At 38.4% G+C, this 20,756-nt stretch overlaps 2 protein-coding genes across 6 annotated transcripts in view; one reads left to right on the top strand and one right to left on the bottom strand.

Annotated features, from left to right (window-relative positions):
- Positions 1–15,219, bottom strand: part of LOC129721481 (uncharacterized) — a 205,279-nt gene extending 190,060 nt beyond the window's left edge. For both annotated transcript variants that reach the window (XR_008727401.1, XM_055674112.1), the window contains exons 1-2: positions 14,130–15,219; positions 13,076–13,328 (exon numbers count right to left, since the gene is read on the bottom strand). Coding sequence is in view for 1 of the 2 variants with exons in the window: in XM_055674112.1 (XP_055530087.1) it covers positions 13,076–13,328; positions 14,130–14,744 (868 nt within the window). In the remaining variant the exon portion in view is untranslated. The remainder of the gene's footprint in view (positions 1–13,075; positions 13,329–14,129) is intronic.
- LOC129721480 (glucose transporter type 1) overlaps positions 1–20,756 on the top strand; it is a 551,257-nt gene that overhangs the window by 206,576 nt on the left and 323,925 nt on the right. The window contains exon 1 of one of the 4 annotated variants that reach the window (XM_055674090.1): positions 13,500–13,570. The exons of the other annotated variants lie outside the window; for them this stretch is intronic. The gene's annotated coding sequence lies outside the window, so the exon portion shown is untranslated. Of the gene's footprint in view, positions 1–13,499; positions 13,571–20,756 lie in introns of those variants that run through there. 4 annotated transcript variants of the gene reach the window in all.

Below are 20,756 nucleotides of genomic sequence, written 5' to 3'. Positions count from 1 at the left end.
CAGTAATGGCGGACAAAGCAATTTTTCTCTAAAATACTTCATTTGTTTTTCAATCTTGCTCTTAAAACATGACTGTAACAATCAACCAAACCATAGTTTAATTTGAAACCTACACAAGACTACCGCAACATGATCTACCACTACTCTCTCCCACTCTGCGAAAACATTCCAAGCCAGGAGGTACAATCGATATGAAAAATATCGCCAAGGGGTACGCGAACAAAAAAAGGTTGAGAACCGCTGATCTAAACCATGAAAAAATCAAGACAAAGTTCAAATAGAAGTCTAAGCCCAGGTCTAAATCTAGTATCAAGACTAAGGGTAAAAACAAAAGAGGACCAAGACAAACAGCAAGCTCAATTTCATGGAATAAGTCTGACACCCAATGTGAATCCAAGTTCAAGTTCAGAACAAGACCGGGGCCAAATAATAGTAGTCCAAGTAGAGAGTAAACTCCTAGTCCTAATCCAAGTGCAAATCTAGATAAACATTTCAAAAAATCCTATCTGCTTTCATCCTTTTTCCGGAGCGTCTTTTCATTTTGGTAATGGTTCAGCTTTAGTAACTGTTTCAAGAGTGATTTTCGTTCAGAAGGCTAGAGTGATCCCTCCGCTATTACTTGTGCAAATAACGTGTCATAAAAGGTGTTTATTAAGTTATGGTGATTGAATGAACGTGATCGATCAAAAAATCGATCAAAGCAGATAGGACCTTTTGAAACGTTTCTCTAGAAATATTCCATATCTAAGTCCGAGTACAAATTCTAGCTCAAACGCAAGTTCTAATTTAAGTCCAAGTTCAAGTAAGCTCAAGTCCACATCCTAGTCAACGTTATAAATCCTAGTCTAGGATAAGGTTGAAATAAATGCAGAGGACCGGACCTCATACCAAGACCAGGGTTGAAAATCTTCATTTTCTGTTGTCATCGTATTAGTTTGCCCACCAAGCAAAATTTCAAAGTAATCGTTATTTTTCGTCATCGAGTTTGTTTGTCTGTGGCCTCACAATCGCCTAACGATATTCAATTGAAAATATTGAAAAAACGATTACCGAAATCTGTGTATCATGCTAGTTCCGAGGATAACCATGTTGGGTGGTATTTGGCCGTTTTTGGTAGTTTTCCAGCAAACGATAGTCGCCACCGTGAATTTAAAAATTTCATCTTGAGTCGATTTTTCATCGTTCCTCCGTGTTTGTGGCCTCTGTGCAATATCCCATTCACGGAAATACGGTCGTTTCGGGAAGCCGGAAGTCACCATATCAGTGTTGCGATTGGAGTGCGAAAATAAAACTTTCTTCACACTCCTGCCGGAGCACGAGCAGCATGCTATGTTTTCCAAATCATATTCGCACACTTTGGTGAAGCTCCTGAAAGCTCACGGCTCCAGCCGGAGCGCGACTAGCAAAAGCAACACTCCGGTTACTCTTTTATATTCATATTGATATTTATCACGCCGGAGTGCACCTATATGAGCGAACACCAGTAGTGAGTCGATTGCTATGACTGAATTTGGGCGCGAAAGTAATTTGGACCACATGTTTAATACAATGTACCTATGTTATCATACGATAGTTTGCGCCAAATGCTGCGTATGAGGTATCTCTTTTGCAATGAAATGTCGGCCTTTTGCTTAGATAACTGGAGATTATTAAAAGGTCAGTTAGACTACAAACATTTTAAGAAATAAACGTTCAGTTGTTGTTAGAAATGTTTTAAAGAACAAAATTTTTAAAACTTCTGCCTCTATGATCCAGAGTTGAATGTTTCAAAATGTAAGTGAATAAAAAAAATAAGTAATACATCACAATCCGTTTTGGGTTTGGTCTGGTTGGCTCCGTTCGGTCCGGTTCGGAGTCTGGAAACGAAAGTCCCCAGTCCCCCCGAACTACAGTTTAATGACAAATCAAATAATGTCTGATATGCATGTTAGAAACGGTTTGATGAAATGAAAGGAATGCAAAACAAGTTTTGTTGTAAAATTTGAAAGACTAGGAAAATATTTATCGCTGATTCGTTTCTCGGTTGATTGATTATCAAAAATTGTCGTTGTCGAAAAAATGCATGTATCCATGACCGTTCACCAAGAGAAAATTTGTCTGTTTGTCATTTACGAGTTTTTAAAACTATGTCAAAGAAAATAAACTTCGTTCTTCTTTCATTCTTCTGTCTTGCTACTGTGGTAAATATTATATGTATTTGGTCAAAATTTATTTATACTAAACATCCAACGAAAAGCAGGGTGATAAAGCACAAGCACATCACTCTGCTTCCTGCCTAAAAAATGGAGGATCGCGACGCTGGATATTTCCGGTGAAGGCGTTAAAGAAATGAAAGAACATAACAATAAACCTCTGAATTACACACAAAATGTTGTAGATGTATAACATGTACTAGTCAAATTACGCGATTGATTATGTCAGAGATGATCTGCATGAAGTGTCAGCTAGTAGCGCTGAAACTAAACATGTTTACAAATTTTTCACAACAATAAATAATACAATTAATTACTAACAGTAATTTTGAAGTAGAATACTTCTCTCAGGAAGTTCGGCTACATAGGAATGTGAAATGAAAATCTAAAACCGAAAAAAGTGAAAAATATGTCCAATTTGAAATGCTAATAAATCGGTTAGTATTCGATGGATTTCCTTCGTTCTTGCAGCAATAGATTGGAAAATCCTATAAGATTCTTACCAAAAGAGGATAATTGTAAGCAGCAGGACTAGCAGTGCAGTGGATACCAGCGATGGCGGAAAGCGGCCACAGCTGTGGCGTAGCAATGGATACTAGTTGCAGCGGATTCCAGCGTATAGCGGCCACAACTGTGGCATGGGTATTAATAGAGAACTAGTTGCAGCGGATCTCAGCATCGATAGCAGCTGATGCAGTGAGGCACTTTAGTGAAATGCAGTCTCTGTGAGATAGTGGGCACTAGTAGATGCATTCAATGAAAAAAAAACTCATTTTGACAGCTCATGAGCCGTCTAGTTTTGAGTGTAGAATCAGCTTTTCACTGTTTATTTTATCACAAGGAATTCTTTATTCGCACTGTCAGTGATAACGCAAAGATGTAATCGGCATCTTATCCGATACTAAAATGAACAACAAATTGTCCTTCTCAGGATGTAATGAAAACTTGATTGAAGAGTTAATATTTTCTAATGAGTTAATTCACATTCTTAAGAAGGTCGAAGCAAGCCATGACCGAAATCGGACGCAGAAATTTTTCGCTCGCATGTTATATCGGAAGAAAAATTGTTTAATTTAGTTGTGCATGTTTGTTATAGATGTTATCGCGGAGTGAGTTTATTTTCTAAATTTTAAATTGTTTTTTCTTGGAAAAGTTCGCGAATGGTTGTGCGAGGCCGTGATCAAGATTGGCCAGCTGGTTCCTGCTTTGAAATCATCACATTGTTTGGTGATTTTCGGTTATTTTACACCTAAAGAATTGTTAAACATATATACAGGTGTTCTATTGAAATGTGCTGAGTGCAAAAAGTGTGAAGTTCCACAAAAAAAGTGAAAAAAAAGTGAATTTAATTGTGAAAATTGAATATTATTGCGTTGCTTTTTAGATTCACCAAAGTGTTTATTTTTTCTTGTTTTTTTTTTCTATCGCTGTCTTGGCGACGGTTTGAAAGTGTGGAGTGTGTGGTGTTATTACATACAATAAGGAGAGTGTTTTCCGAGCAGCTGCTCCACATAGTTTTATAGTGATTGAATGCTTATTAGGGATTTATTCATTGGCATAGTGCAAATTATATTTGGCTTGTATCTAATTAAACTTGAAGTGAAAATTTGCCAATAAGATCAAAACCATGCATCGCCGTTTACAGTGTTTATGTGCTATCTCTTTTCAACGAATGAAATGTTGTATGGATTAAACGAGTGTGTGAAGGCATACATGCATGTTGCCACTGTACTTCCATTTAAAGAAAAGTCCAAAAACGATGAAAACAACTGGAAAATGGAGAGAAGAAAGCTAAGTATACGTTTTGTTCTGTCTGTATTGTAAAGTGATATTTTTATGCTTGTTTCTAGTTTTACTTTATGTGAGAAAACAGATACAGAGAGATTTTGATTTCATCGTTGAAATTGTGTGCGCGGTCTTTTTTTCCGCAGGGTTTCAGTAACAAGTTTTATTTTTGTCCACAAAGTGTTAGTGTGGTTTGTGGAGTTTTGAGTATGTGTTTCTCAGGAATCATATGCTTTTATTTTTTGATTGTTCTAGCTTTTGACCAGTTGTTTTACATAATTTGTTATATTTATGACTAGTTCGGCACTTTGTCAATAAATTTAAAAATATATTCAGGCTTATATGTATATTTGCTTTTATTAAATTGTTGAGGCTTTGGATGCATGGAACATTGCCAATTTTCATATTTATTAGGCTTATTAGGCGTACATTGTTAAGAGATAATCGACGTAAACGCCGAGTTCCTGCGCGTATGTGTCGGCCGGGGGGATTAAAGCGGTTGTTCGTAACGCTTCGGTGTAAACGCATATTCAGCCCGGGCGAGTTTTGCTGATATATGGACTTCCGGCGTGTGGTGATTTCGCGAAGTGAGCCCAGATATTTCATCATATCTTTCTCATCTTCATCAACGTTAAGTCGGAGACTGCTCGCGCGTTGAATCTAAATTATTACATCGGAAATCGAAGTAGATTTCGTTCAGTCGATTAATATCATTTCAACCCCCGCGTCGGTACCTTCCATGAGGTCGTATTATCTACAGATGGATCAACAACGCGCAATAGTTTTAGGTATAAAGAGCATCACCTTACGAGGAGATATACGGTAATTTTAAGTTGTCTCGGTTTAGTCAAAAATCCTGTATCCTCGCGTACGTTTTATTGTTGCGGTGTTACATTGTCAAACTAAATAAGTTCGAATCACATTATGAATATCGTGGCGGATGTAATAAACTTGTAGACGCGGTACTTGTTCTGAAGAACCCGACATCAGCGCATCGTTTACCAAAACGAACCCTGCTGTATACCTTCCCCTTTATCCAACATCCCAGTGATTTCTCGTGGAAGTGCAGTGCAGTGATTTCTCGTGGAAGTGCAGAGGTGTTCTCGGCTTCCAATAAAGCGAGTATCACGTCAACATATTCCTATACAAACTCCTTCTTTGACCTGCATTCGGATGCGGCCGGCGCTGGTATTGCCTAATATAAAGATTTAGGTCACCTGTTTTTACACATTGAGGATGCATGTTGGTCCCAAACATCATCTGTTGGTTCTTTGTGTAATTACCGCTGATCTGGCAATAACGGAGTAGCAACCGCGGGCGGTCAATCATGCTCATTCTCATGCTCATGTTCTAATGAGTTAATTCACATTTTTAAATTTGTAAAAGTTATAAATTTTACTTCATCTTCGTGTCTCAAAACGTACTGAATTACCTTTTCGTTCAGTCATGAGCACGACATCCGAAAAAATTTCATCTCAAAATTTAAAAATTGTCAAGCCCCAACCATGGCAAGCAACTTACTATATTATTGAAAATGGTCAATCCTAGTTGAAGCGCAAAATTCGATTGATCTGATTATTCAACATTTATTTACTAGAAAAAATGACTGACACGCAAGCAGCCGGGTTATCTTTCTTGTAAAAGTATTCTACTTCAACCTTGCGTTCGTGGCTTTGCACACAACCCTCCTGTTATTTTTTTCTTTTCTCGAACCCCTTACGTAAATGCATTTGAATGATGTTGACTTCTGATATAAGAGTCCTTTTTAGTTGAGTGACGGCCTAGCTAACACCCAACGAGCGAATCACCACTATATATGAAAAATTCCATCAAGATGGCCCAATTTATAAGTGTTTTTAAAATTGTTATTTTTGATTCGGCTGAAACTTGCCACTTACAGACATGTATTTGCATTTTTAGTTTTCAGGGGAAAACAGATAGTATTGAAACTAAATGGCGTTATAACCTCCCCAACAAGTGAAGAGACTCTTTCGAAAAATATTTTTTGCTTAAACTGCACTTTTTATTATTTGCATCAACCCATTCACCACTGACATCACCTGACATTCAAACTTTGATCAGAGTTTACCATTTATACTTCAAACTTTGAAATAAAAACTGTTAAACACGCTATACAGCTTGTGCAAATAAGGCTTGTAACTAGTTGGTCAAAGTTTGAATTTCGTTTATCGAGGTAGATTCTTGTTTTTCGCCGCGGGAAGTGTGCTAAGATTACATAACAGACTATAGACTGTTCCGAAAATTATAAATACATCTTCTTTCTTGAATAAAACAAAAAATACAGGATTTTTCGGGTCATTTTATTCTGAAATATAGATAATAAGTGTTTTCTTTCCAGTTTCAATTCAAGTTGGGATTATTTTTCGTAGGATACGCGAGTTCTCTCTCCTCAGCTTTGCCTTGGTCAAAGCCCAAAAAGTTTCGATAGGGCGAATTTCAGGGCAGTTTGAAGGACGCATCTCCTTTGGGACACATGTGACATTATTTGTTTTATACCACCCTAGTGCATCCTTAGAGTAATGGCAGGAAGCAAGATCGGGCCAAAAGATTGGAGGATTTTTTTTTTTTCACATAAAAGATTGGAGGATTGTTATGCTGCTTAACCATGGGTAATAACCTTTTCTGCAAACACTCTTTCACGTAAATTTTACCATTTATTGTGTCATTCGTAATGAATGGACGAGATATTTTCCCACATTCACAAATAGCCTGCCAAACCATTACCTTCTTGCCGAGTTTTTCGGTGTAAATGGCTTTCACTGGTCCAGGGACATCCTTTCCCTTCGGTGATGTATAAAATTGCGGTCCTGGCAGAGTCTTATAGTCCAGTTTTATGTAGGTTTCGTCATCCATGATAACACACCTCATTTTATTGGTCAGAAGTTTGTCATAAAGCTCCCGAGCTCTCGGTTTCACAGATTCAGCTTGTTTTGGATTTCGTTTTGGCTGCTTCTGCTTCCGACGGGTCTGCAGACCCATTCTTCCCTTGGCACGCATAACGTTACTCGCCGAGGTTCCAAGCTTTCTCGCCACATCTCGTACTGATACTGAAGGATGCCGCTTGTAGTATTCCTTAACCTTTTTGTCCATTGTGGGATCAACAGGCCCGGGTTTTCTACCACGTCTTGGGGCATTAGTAAATGTGCACTCTTCACAATACTTCCGCAATGCGGTTTGAACTGCTCCGACACTTATACCTTCTTCTCTGGCTAATTTTCTTATAGAAAGACCACTCACGGTGCCCTATTTGTGCACAATTCGCTTTCTTTGCTCGGGAGAAAGGCCACGCATTTTCAAAATTTCGCACTAAATGTTAGAAAAAATGACAGCATCTGTTTCTTTTGAATGTAAACAACAGGACGTAGCCAACGGTTGGTTGAATACTGCACGTTATTTGAAATGACGGTTGATCGTAAGTGTATTTATAATTATCGGAACGGTCTATATTAAAAGTAAAAGCAAAACCCAGCCTCTTCTGCTTCTAATAACGTGGTATCTATATAGTTCTGTGAATAAAAAAAATATTCCCGTTCAATCCTTGATTTTATTGTCATAAATGTATTTAATGATAAGGAACATTACTATTAAGTCCTATCCCATCAGTTTCGATTGCAATTTCATTTGCGAAAAGGAAAACTAATTGCAGCAAACACAAGCTGTGTGACGCTCCGCGGAGCGCTCCGGAGCGATGCATATGCCTGCAGCTCACGTCGGAGTGCGAGGCGGTCGGAGTGGCTGCTATGATGCTCCACGTGAGCGCAGAGTAAATGAAATAGAAATCCGGCGTGTGCATGGGTTGCTTGGAGTAAACTCCACTGTGTGTATAGCTGATAATACGCACTCAGGAGGGCCCGCCAAGCAGCTGGAGCGAGTGAGCTTTGCAACACTGCACCATATCGGATATCAAAATGGATCATCAGTTCGATTCCTAAAATTTGCTGATATTTGGCCATTTTAGGCTGTTTTCGTAAACCGCAGTCCCCGTCTTAGATTTAAAAATGGAGCCTGGAGACGATTACCGGACATTCATTTTGGTTCCAGAAATAACCGTGTATGTATATGGCCATTTATGGCTGTTTTTTCTATCATTCGAATGTTGCCACATTCGGTTTAAGGTTTGTTACATTTAGAATTTGGCCGCATACAACATCCGGTTTCTCCATGAGGAAACAATGTACAAAAGTGGTAAAAATATGTTTTTGTAGGGTTTTTATTAAACTTCAAGGGAAAAATACATGAAAAATTATTTATCTGCTGTTCTGATGAATTCTGCACAATGGCAACATCAACCGTAACGGCCATTTTTACCACCATTTCGCCATTATCAGATGATTTGATTGATTTGCCACACTTCTTCAATTTACGCTTGACTATCGCCCAATATCTCTTGATGGGACGAAACTGTGGGCAGTTTGGTAGATTAATTCTTTTTTCGATAACATCAATATTATTCTGGTTGTACCATTTCAATAATTCCAGACGTAGTGGCAACTAGCTAGATCGAGCCAGAACTTCACGAGGCCTTCGTGTGACTGGATGAACGGCAAAACTATCTCTTGAAGAGATACTTTCCTTGTGAACTCGTCCATTCATGATTCAGTGATGAAAGCTTTTGTCTACTTTCCACAGCTACAGATGGCTTGAGAAATCATCAAGTTGCGGCGATTTTATGCGCGAAAAAGAATTTGAACCTATCTGGACGATATGTTTCACAGCCGTTGTACTCTGTGCGGACTTGCTCGTATAGCTTTCTTGCTCGGGTTTTGGCAACCAGGTTCTGTTTCAGCGTCCTGTTGGGTTGTTTGCTGGCATGATACGACCGTGATGCTTCATGCATACACATTCAACGAACTGTACTATAAGCTACATTGAATCTTTTCGCCAAATTAAGGAGGGAGACTCCAGGAATTGCCCTGATGACCTTCGCTCGCAGTTTCCGGTCCAATATTCTACTTTTACGTTTGGTTTGTTGAGCGCGATCCACCGTCGAAGCGTCCCGGTAACATTTGAGCATGGTATTCACAGTCGATTTCCGTAGTTCAAGACCTTTGGCGATCATTCATCATCTTACATGTTCCAATTTTAAATTTTCACACACTGTTCTATGTCCAAAAATGATTCAGAGATTCGTTTAGGTTATTATATATCCACAACCAAGGATGGTGATCGGTGATCAAATTTGCGACAAACATTCGCCTTTTTTAGCGTGTGAGGCCGTCGATTGTAACAATTATCGTACGATATGCTAGTCCGAGTAAACCAATTCAGAGATTTGCTGAGATAATTTATTCTCTCTCTGAGATTAAATTTCCAATAGCTCTACAAACCGATGACTCACCCTTCGGTGATAGAATCGAAATGTCAAAACAAAAGTGAAGAATCGCGAGACGATAATTATCGGAAGAGAGGAATGATTGCGATCGCCTGAACACTTATCCCCCTTTCTTTCTGAGTCGCAAATGTTGACAGTTAAACAGATTTTTGATCGTTTAACAAAATGTTGCTTGCTATTGTCATTGTCAACTCAATGTACCTTTGTTCGTCGGTTTTATTTGCATCAAGGTTTATTCACTGATGTATGTTGGTCGATGTCGAAAAATTGCACAAAAATAAATAGATTCGAAAAAAAGTTTGCAAGTTATGCAAAAATCAACAACAAATATTTGCAAATTGAAAAAACAAAATCGCCCACGGACTCTGAAAATCTGCATTTCACAGACAAATCTGAAAATCTGCTATCCTTGTTTTTTACTGCCTTTCGGTTGTTCTACTGCATGCAGTTTTTTTCTATCTCTGAGTTTTTGGTACAATTTTACGATTATAGGGATGCGAACCAAAGATTTCCGTTTCACAGCTTCGAAGAAACATCCTTCGAAAATTAAAAGTCAATTAATTTTGAGACTGTTGAAACGATATGCAAAGTCATCACGTTTCGATAACAGGATTAATCTGCTGTTGTATGCAAAATTTGCAAATTATGCTCCTAGTAAAGTTTTTTGTTTGTCAAAGCTGACGATTATCCAACACCTTTGGTACAATGTAAGTACAAGGGGTTCTGGGTGCAAATATAGCCACGTATTATGCTGCACTTGTGCTTTCAAGTCACGACTTGCGAATTCGCAAGGGATATCGTCTCGAAAACGTGATGGGCCGTGAATGAGGATTCGAGGAAATGCGACAGAAATGTAGCGGGTTCCATTAGTGTAGCACAAGGGAAAAATAAAAAAATTGAATTACATATTTCATGTAAGAGTTACGTGGTGTTTTATAAAATATATCTCTATTTCTATCCACAAAATAACTAATCTAGAATAACAATGAATTCTAACAAGAGGGGAGCTCTTCAACTTTCTGCATTCATGACTATATTCACAAGCTAAAATCAACTTTCATTCAATGATTAAATCGCCAGTTGCATGTCAACATCGATTATGATTTAATAACTCGTGGCACGCAATGTGTTTTTGTCACATTAAACACTCATACGATTGGATCCGTGGTAAATGTAGAACGACTAATTGGGGTTGAAATAAATCTAGGCCTCATCTAGATTGGTACTCAAATACAAAACCAGCCAGACAGTTAACGCAAGTAGAGTTGTGACAAGCAAACTTTTTTTTGTGAACGTACAATAGCCGTGGGAAAACCCTTGAGAGATGATTACTTGGTGACCTGCATAAAAAAGGTGAAACTAGGAACATTTGAATTTTCTCCATAGCCTGTGGTTGCAGCAGAACCAGAAATGGGACCGACCTGTCGGTGATACGACAACCCGTTGTGATACATTGAGTGATAGAGAAATCATCCTGGAAAAACTAATTTCCGCTGCTATCCAACTTCCCGATAGCCTCGAGCACTTTTATAGTACGTTTTCCAGTTGCGCTGAGAAGGGCTCTTCGAAGCATGGCTCTCGTGAGTACCGTAAACTGGGGTGACTTTGATCACTCTACCACTTTTTGAATATGTGATAAAAAAACGCTCGTAGAGCTTCAGATTTGTCGTAATATTCACTGATTGTATTTAGATATGCCTACATTGCTACTATCCATGCATTTGCTGCTATTTAAAGAGTGTTTCTCATGTTAAAATATGAGTTGAAAATAAAGTGGTTTTTGAGCGATTTTTATTGCATACAAACAATCGGTTCAAGCAGATACCAAACAACAAGCTGCGATTCGTAAAGTTTGTTTATTTGGTTCCCAGATTAGTTCTTAAAATAACAAAATATTGATACAACGATTTGTTTTATTATTTTTGCATTTTTTCCTCAAAGGCAGTGTTGAGTCCCTATAATCTCAACAGTGTATTTTATGTTTTCTTCTTAACGACAACCCAAGACGTTATGTAACATGCAACTTTTATCTATTGGATTAGCCGTATTCCATGTGGACTAGTTTTTGGTGATTTTAGACCCCCTTCCCTGTTCATGGACAATCGGTCATAAATGTTCTCAAAACTTTGTATGAATCTCGGACATTCGATAACATAAACTGCTCACGTGGATTGTGAATAGCCCCAGAATTGCTTCTCATATCTATAAACTCATTTAAGTTGTTTTTTAGATTGTTCAAATTTGTTAAAGCAGCAAAATTTCACTCCAAATACATCAAAACAATCGCGTAATCAATGTCACCCCGGAATGATGACTTATATAAAAAATTAAGAGCATATTTAAAAACAGCAGAATTGTTGATAAACTTTCCAAGAAGTGACTAGATCTTGCTCAATGCATACCAGTACTCATTTTAAAAATATCAAACACTTTTGTATTCTGTATATTCACAAAATACTTAAGAAATATTAAAAAAATTGATCAAAGTCACCCCAGTTTACGGTACTCGAAAGTTGCGAAGAGCACCCGCTTCACTGTGACACTATGTGTATTTCTAAAACTTGCGGTCGTTTCGTTCGTTGTCGGCGTTGTAAGCAAATTATTCTAACATTTACGAACCGTACGATGAAACTGCTGCACAGCACAGAACTGTTCGTTCGATGGTATTCATGAATTAAATTACAATTAAATTTTCCAATAGCATCATCAGTAGCTCGTAACCATTCCCCGGAACGCGAAAGCTGCACGGTACTCATACGCAGGGCCGAATTAGGAATTTCCTCACACAGGAAGCTACTCAAAAGCAATCAGCAGGGAAAATTAACATAACCAGCGTTGATCAGATTAGTGTTTTCATAACATCATAAAAAAATAATGTTAAAGACCCTGCATTCGGAACTGATAAAAGGGAGCAGCTCGAAATGTAGAGTAAAAGAAAATTCACCTCCCCCACCACCACTTTACACAGCGGGATTAACCCATCTTTTATAGCCGAGAGTTAGTATCCCATCGTTGTTGGACCTGTGTCGTTACAGAGACATGGAAAAAATACCCGGAAAACACTCCTCGCTAGTGGAAACACTACTTTATGAGGTGGAACTTTAAGCATTTCGATGCAACTCAGTTGGTAGAAGGCAGGAACTCCCTTTGTTCGGAAAAAAGGCTGCCAATGGTAGAAGACATAAAACTTTCAGCGGGTACAGAGAGCGGCCTGTGGATGGTTGTATCCAAGCTAATAGCAGCAACTCAACGTGCATTGGATACTAGTAGCTACCGATTTGCATATTATAATGAAAATTGAAATCAATGTAATTATTTTTTCATTATTTAACCCACGTTTGCGCAAAAGCTCATACACTCAGTATGACAAAAATATCGATCCCGATGGGATCGAGTAAGGTTTTCAGCTTCGCTGAATGTTCACTACACCACATGGATGTATGCAAATTTATCAACATGTACAACGGCACAGGCAACAAGGACATTTGTTCTACCCCGTATCAGATGCGGATTTAATAAAGCTCCCGATAAGTCCACGGAACGTGACTTTTCGTCTATTGAAGCCATTTGTGGTTAGTTACAAACGGCGTAAAGGAAGATCCAAATGTTTCAGCGTTCGATCGCCTGAAGCATCGATTAAAACCGCCATTGTTGTAACGTGCAGTAAAACTTCCGATTACTCGAACTCGAGAGCCGGAAGGAAACGCTTCCGCAGGACGCAAAATCAAATTAAACAATCAATTACCTGGACAGTGCTCCTTCAGCTTCGATTTGAGCTCCAGTGTCAGGAACTGGAGTGTCCGCAGTGGATCGAAATGGAATAAATTAATCCCTTCCAGTGTGGGTGATCTGCGCCCGTTCTGCCGCTGCTGTTGACCAGGAGTCAAGGTAGCAACCGATGGCCTCGGCTGGGGTGGAATGGCTGCCACGGAACTGGTGGGCCGAGAGGACGACGATAGCGAAGTGCGCCTCGTGGGAAATGCTGCTATCGGAACGGACTGTGGTGGGAATGGGAGAATAAAGTTGAACAATTAGACTTGCTCATTGAACTATGTAATTCATTCAACGACTCATTTCGGAGACTGCCGAATAGAATGAAACGTTTCTGAAATACTTCAAGAATGATCTGCATAAATATTTTTCGCTTATTTTCTCTCGTTGCAGGTGAGTCAACAAAGGAGTACTTTCACCGCCGTAGTAATTCCTAAACTTTCATCGAAACTTTCGCCTGGACGTTAATGTGAGTACATATTGAGTTGTTTTTTTTTTTACTTTTTTCTCAAAATGCAATTTTAACCGTTCAAGATTTACCGATTATTCGGAAATGGCTATAAGAATTTACATTTTGAATACGTTTGCGTTTCTTTGGTACTTATATTTGTACTTGTACCCTATAACAAATTTCAGAAGCAATACAGTTATAAGGTAACTGCTTCTTAATTACGTTCATTCTTAAATTTTGGTACACTAGTTGCTAGCGCCTTCTGGAGCAAAAAACACATTGTGCAACTCCAAGTCTTTAGGAAACAAAAAAAAAACAAATTCAAATGTGTCAGAGGACTTGTCATGTTACCGAACAGCAAAACAGAGGAAAAACAATTCCGCTGAAATAATACTCCCTATGTCATTACATCGCAGTGCAGTGACAGCTGTCGAAATAAAAATCATTCTCGCCAAACGGCCCCAGCTATGCATGTGCTACGCGGAACACTGGCAACGACTGGATGTCGTTCAGCTCTGCTGCGTTCAGACGAAAATACATTTACTTTATCAGATATCAGAGATTGCCGCTAGCCTACCTTTTCTATTACGGATGCCGCCGGTGTCGGCTGCAGAATTCCGCTCCAAATCTCTGCTACGGCGCCACCGCTTCTTTCCGACTGGGGAATCTCCGCGTCCGTACCGAGATTTACTGCTCCATCATAATCCGCGTCACTTTCCATCGGTTTGATATTGTCAGCCTGATTGACACTATCGGTGACTTTTTCTCTTCCCTGATTATCCCGCGGATTTCTGTCCTTGCCAGCAGCACTAGCAGTGCTGGGACGCAGTTGGCGACAGCAGGACCGAACAAATTTGGAACCCGATTGTCTTTCGGTCTGCTTTTGTCCTCCCTCCGCCGAGCTTCCGATGTTGGTACCGGGAGGCAAAGGCCTTTGTCTACCTTTGCCAGTCAATGGCGAATATCCAGTGACGCCACTGCCGGCTACAGCATTATTGATTGGCTGTTTTTCTAGCCGGCGCTGGCCAATAATCGACGACGCTGGCTGGGTCAACTTGCGGGATGATGGATATTGACCGGCACCGACAGCCGTTATCGGCCGTCGTCCACTGTCAGCATTTCGCTTTTGGCCGGTGGCCGGAATATTTTGCAAATACTCTTCACATTTTCGCACATAGTTCTGGTGGTTCATATTGGCGACGACGGCGACACAACAAATAACCCGTTTATTTCGTTAGATTTACGATGCCGCGTCAGGGTCCCGAACGAGAAGGGTCCGGATACTGGGATTTGTTAGATTAGAACCGATGATGATTGAGGCGAAATGTGATTGCGGCGGCTCGTAATGATGAAATTATGCAGAATCAAGGCCAATAAATGTGGGTTTCTGAGTGTGTTTTTGCCTCTCTCTCTCGCTCCTTCAAACTGAGAATCTGCCAAGACGTTTCGAACCCTTGAGACCGGAAAATGATGGATGAAGCACCGGGACCAACACGGACACACGAACGCACGCACGTATGAAACTAAAACTCGGCGGTAGAATCACGTAGGTAAAAGTTTTTTTTTGCTCTGATTTTTCCCTACCCCGTGCCAACCGGGGGAAACACGAAACGAGCAGCGAAAATGAACAAACTTGTTTGTTGATAAGATGACACAAAGCGATAACATTGACGGTTATTGGCTGCTTTGATTGAATATATAGCCTAATTTTGAGGTTATTGCAGCGAGTATATGGCAAGCGGGATTAGGCTGGTAGAAAACTGGTGTGCGATTGTAAAGTTTACAAGTAATAATAAATAAGATGAATATGATTCTCATATAATTTGACCAAATCTTTATTGAAATGATTCACTTTGAAACAATTGTAATAATGATTTATGTACTTCACGCAAATCATATACTTCACTTCTGTTAGTTTTAGTTGATTAAGGAAGCCTCCTCATTGGTAGTCTAAAAAAAGTTGGATTTTTTCCCAGTGAATAAAGCGACACTGAGAAATAATCTTTTGCATTTATTCAAAAGTAAATTTGGACATGAGAACAAAAATCTTTAAAGAGAAACAAAATTGTGGACTCTTTAACGACTTCTCTCCTTTTCTGCCGAAGATAGTGAGTTTTCAATGGTTAACTTTTCCTCTGCTTTCTTAGTCTATTTTTTATTAACCATTTTAAAGTAACCGAATTTTTATTTCTCGCTCATATATTCTGCTCTCCATTGTAAGTAATATATTTAAAGTTTATGTTGTGACATTTGCTACTACTTCAACTATCGTTTATATCGTTTACTGAGTTGAAATTTACTTAGGGAACCTGTATATTAGAGAAATGACAAGACACTCACCGTTAAGGCAACTGTCAACATCAAAACGGATAACGGCAATGCAAAATTATACAGATCGCCCGTTTTAATGTTGACAGTTGCCTTTACGGTGAGTGTCTCGGCGTCTCTCTGGTGTATAGGCTGACTAAATTTACTCTATGTTCCAAATTCAAATTTTTTAAATGTTGTTTTTGTTTATATATATTAGGTGCGCAAAAAGTTTTCGCAATTGTATTTGAAATTAAGCGCATTTTTTTTGGAAAAAGCATGAAATCACTTGGAAACCGAAGCAAGCTGTTCCTGCGTTTGGCATGAGTCCGCATTGAGAAATGCCTCCATTTTAGCGTCTTCGTAAGTTTTTTGGTCTTCTTTCACGCGGACAGTCGCTAACGTCAAAATTACTGTCTTTAAAGTGACGCGGTCAATCACGGTACGTTTTTTTTTCACCTTGAAAAGCATTTTCGTAACTTTTTTCAACTCTCGGTGCGATTTAGCCGCCGTTTTCTTTGGTTGAAATGTAAAAGGTAGCACTTCCCGCAAATAATGGTTATCTGGGAACAATACGCATCTCAAAGTGTATGACATTCCCTAGCATGTCGACGTAGCATATTAACCAAATGCCTCATTCTATATTCTGACTTTAATATTTTCAATTGTGTGACTTTTGCATAGCTTTCTCACTTCTTACATTTTAGCTTTTCTCTGTCTTAACGTTTTCAGGTATTTCAAGTTTTTCGTCTTCTATTTTTTTTTGTAGTGGAGGATTTGGCAGCACGGCTGATTGATGGTACGTGCTCTGAAACCTCTCCGTTAAATTACTGAATTTCAAGTAATTTATGCAAGCAAATTTGCTAAAAATTGAAGAAAAGTTATCAGTGATGTTTTTATAACGCGGTTATAAAGAAGTATCAGTGTAAATGCGAGTGTTTCTAGCGTTGGAATGGCCAATTTATCCACGCTCAAAAATTGCCAAATTGCAAAGCCAGGAGAGTTGTGCAAGTAGTAGTGCTAACTCGGTGTTTCGCTCTGCTAGCGGTGTGTAATGCACGTACAAAACATTGCGTGGTGATGTGAGCGAAGAAGATGGCAGTTGGATAGCATTGTGGTATGGTGTCGCTTGGTGCTGCTCGGTGTGCATACCATCACCGACAAAGCACCATCATCAGAATGATCTAGATGAGTATAAGTTTTGTGTCTCATTTTTTTAAAAAATGCTTAGGCACTCGGTTTTGTGTGGTAGCTGATAGCGGGTTTCGGCTTGCCCTTTTGGCAAGAGTATGAATGTGAGAATGTGTGAATGATCTGTTTGGTGTACGAAGTTTTTTTAGGCATGTAGAACATTTCTTATTGCCAAGCTGCCAAGCTGGGTTGCCGGGTGCGATGAATCTCTTTTTTTGTTCGTTTTCAATTATGCGCTGCGCGTTGGTTTCCAGTAATCGACAAGTGCGTTTTTCGATAATGTGTTGAAATTTTGTTTCAATTCGTGTTTGAGGCGCAGAACGCAACACAAAATAACACTTTTGACATTTCGTAGAATTGTATTGAATAACACCATTTACTTTAAATTGCAATTTGAGTGTTTGTGATACATGTTTTGAACGCGGTTAGCGCATGGCGGGTCGGTCCCGTTAGTATTTTGAGCAAGCCGAGAAAAATTTGACTTAATATATAATTTCATACCATTGCTCATTACGATATGAGACAATATGTTTGGATGCTTTCCCGAAATTTTTCAGTACGATGTTTCTGTGAGCTTTTGTTTTTCGATTTTTCAAGCTTTTGGTTAAATGTTGCAGCTGAATAGTTTTTATAATTATAAATAATCGTTGTAGCAGCGTGACATGAATTCACGACAACTGTACTATGATAAGTTTGGCGGTTTTAGATCGAATTTAGGAACATGTTTTGGCTCAAGTGCATGTTTGCATTTTTATATACTTTAAGGGCTTTGAATGCATGAAATTTTACCAGTTTTTCAATTCTGATAGATAGTTTTTGCGTCAACAACCTAAACCCCTTAAACCCCTCCGTAGTACTTACGAGAGTGTCACTGAGTCGGTGGCCTCTCATTAAGTAAGTATTACATTATCAATATCCTTTCTAATATCCCCAAGCTACGGTAAAAATGGGCGTGGCCAGCAATGATGACTGTCAAGCCTACTTAAACTCAGATTGGTTTAAATGTTACTCCCAAACATTGTACCTCATACAATCCGAGTGGAAGCGTTAGTCATCAGTCTGCAATCTACGAAATATACTGTGCTTACGCTACGCTACGCTTTTTCGTCTTCTATTTTTTGTATTTATGTTATTTTGCACTTTTTTCCCGCGTTTGTCTTTTGTTGGCAGACTTCCTGAAATCTCGCTCGCACAAAGAAGAGACAGTGTGCTTTGCGCTACAAGTCTCGTCTCTCATTCAGTCGCTTCGTGCTGTGTGCAGCGTGCGAGCGAGAAAACTTACCATTCGTACGAGCCATGTCTCGTCACATGGGAATTTTTTTGCGACGTACACTAAGATACCTCGTCTCTCAACTTAACGAGTGCGGTGCATGGGCGACGCGTACTTGAGACAGCTTGCGTGCAAAACCTCGTGAGCTCGTCTCGCGAGCTTGCCTCGCATGTTGCTTTGCGCTAATGGTGCGAGAAGGAGATTGATTTTGCGCAGAAGGATACAGGCAGGGGATTTTATGTTTTTTTTTTATTTACGGTGTTATAGCAGCATGCATCAAAACACCGTTAGAATTATCAATGATATAGGACCTAGTTCATTTATTTATCAATTCAAAATTCTATGATTAATTCATCCGACTTTTGTTAACATGAATTAAGAACGTTTTGTTACTATACTTATTATGCTAACGGTACGAAAATGAGTAATATTTTTCTTTTCACCGGATGCAGAGTGTTACGTTGGTTAACAGAAGTGTTTCTTTCGTCGGTTTAGATGTAATTGACTATCTTATGAAAGAACTCTGTTTTGTAGTTCTAAGGATAAAAAATGTGGTTTGTAATTACAACATAAGTTTTTCGGGAGTTTAAAATAGTAAAACTATTAAATTTGTTTATATTTTCTAGTACATGTTGATGTTGGATAGAATTTTCGAATTGAGGTTAGGAGGTTTTGAAGGTTTGTATGGTTTTGTGAATTCTTCCGATTAATACACCTTCAAGTGTCTGATGGCTTATGTCGTATTGAAGACAAAAATCTTTAAATAGCTATGGGAGGCGCGATGCTCGGATTATATCATTGATACATGATACTTTCGATAGCACAAACAAAAATATATTTCAATGCTACGGTGTTATAATTTTTTATAATTTTTTCAAACCATTTAAACGCTGTGGAGTGTTGAATAAAAGTTTAATATTTAAACGTACAACCTACAAAAGTTTATTTGTTTGTTTGTTAATTAGGTCATTCGTATCGATATACAAAAGTGTGGGTGTTCTTGTTTATGTGAATGCACGTGTGTACGGTCGTGCGTACAGGGCGATTAACGCATTTTGAGCAGGGTAACGAATCATCCAGACGCAATTTTAAATGTTTCTATCCAGTAAACTTAACGTTGGAGCCTTAAAGCATGCAAACATAACCACAAGTGTCATCAACCAAATGGGGCTGACACCACACAATAACATCAGAAGATGTGTTTTTATAAAACGTATTTTTAAGATGTATTTTTATTTTATTTTAAACAGGCGAAGTATATTTTGGACATCAGATATTTTTTCTGTAGTTTAACGCATTTAATGAATGTTTTAAAGGCGAATGAAGTAGGGAGAAGATTTGAATCATTCAATACCAATAACTTTATTTCAGAAAACTATCTCATATCTCTCATATATCATTTCTTAAAAAAACCTAAACTAATCCACCTAGAGCGGTTAGACTCAACCTTTCTCATTCAAACTTATTATTTGCAAAAATAGATTTACATGAATACTTAAATCCAATGAAGGTATATTCATTCTTTGGGTTCTAAAATATTGATGTTGTAATTGAAGTATAAAATATGAAATTTTACATAATGGTAGTGCTTTAGAAATAGCGAAATAAAAGAAATGACTCTTAATTTCGAACAATTTAATCACGAGCGATACCGGGAACGTTCAAATAGTACGATACCCCATTAAAATTATGTTGAGGCCACATATATTGATCAGAGCAGGTATAGTTATAAATAGTCTTTCAATTTCTTTTCATAACTTTTGAACCACATATCAAATTGTTATGAAGTTTGTTATTTGTAAGTTTAAGAAATGACTCGTTCGTATGACACTAGTTATGTTCAAATAAGTCATGTAATCTTTGAGATAATGAACTTTCGTTGTTTTATTAACAATTTAATACATAACGGTTGGTTAAGTTCGATTATAATCAGATGAAATGGGAAGTATAAGGTTCAATCATAATTCATCAGTTAACTCTTAACTAGCCCGTTCATCTGATATCAATATTGTTCAAATCGGTTGTGTAGTTTTAAAGATAATGAAGTTTCGTGATTTTCACATTTCGATACATTACAGACGAAGTTACAGTCCGATTACAGAAAAATTCAATAGGGTGTTATGAGGCAGCTAGACCTTCCATTTGACACTAATTTTGTGGAAATTGCTTCAACCATCTCTGAGAAAAGGGAGTGAGTTTATGTAGTCTTCAGAATATGTTTTCTTTTCATAACTGGATTTTACATTTTTAAACATAACAAAGTAATAATCCTTTTGCAAAAAAAAAACAATAAGGTCTTATGGGGCAACAAGGCCTTGCATATGACACTGATTTTATGAAAATCGGTCCAGCCATCTCTGAGAAACATGGGTGAGACTAAATAGTCTCCAGAACCCGTTTCTTTCCATAACTTCTGAACCACAAGTTCAATCTTCA

Source organism: Wyeomyia smithii, chromosome 2 (genome assembly GCF_029784165.1).
Source record: "Wyeomyia smithii strain HCP4-BCI-WySm-NY-G18 chromosome 2, ASM2978416v1, whole genome shotgun sequence".
Lineage (NCBI taxonomy): Eukaryota > Metazoa > Arthropoda > Insecta > Diptera > Culicidae > Wyeomyia > Wyeomyia smithii.
The sequence above is the reverse complement of the archived record's forward strand: the minus strand, read 5'-3'. Positions and strand labels throughout refer to the sequence as shown.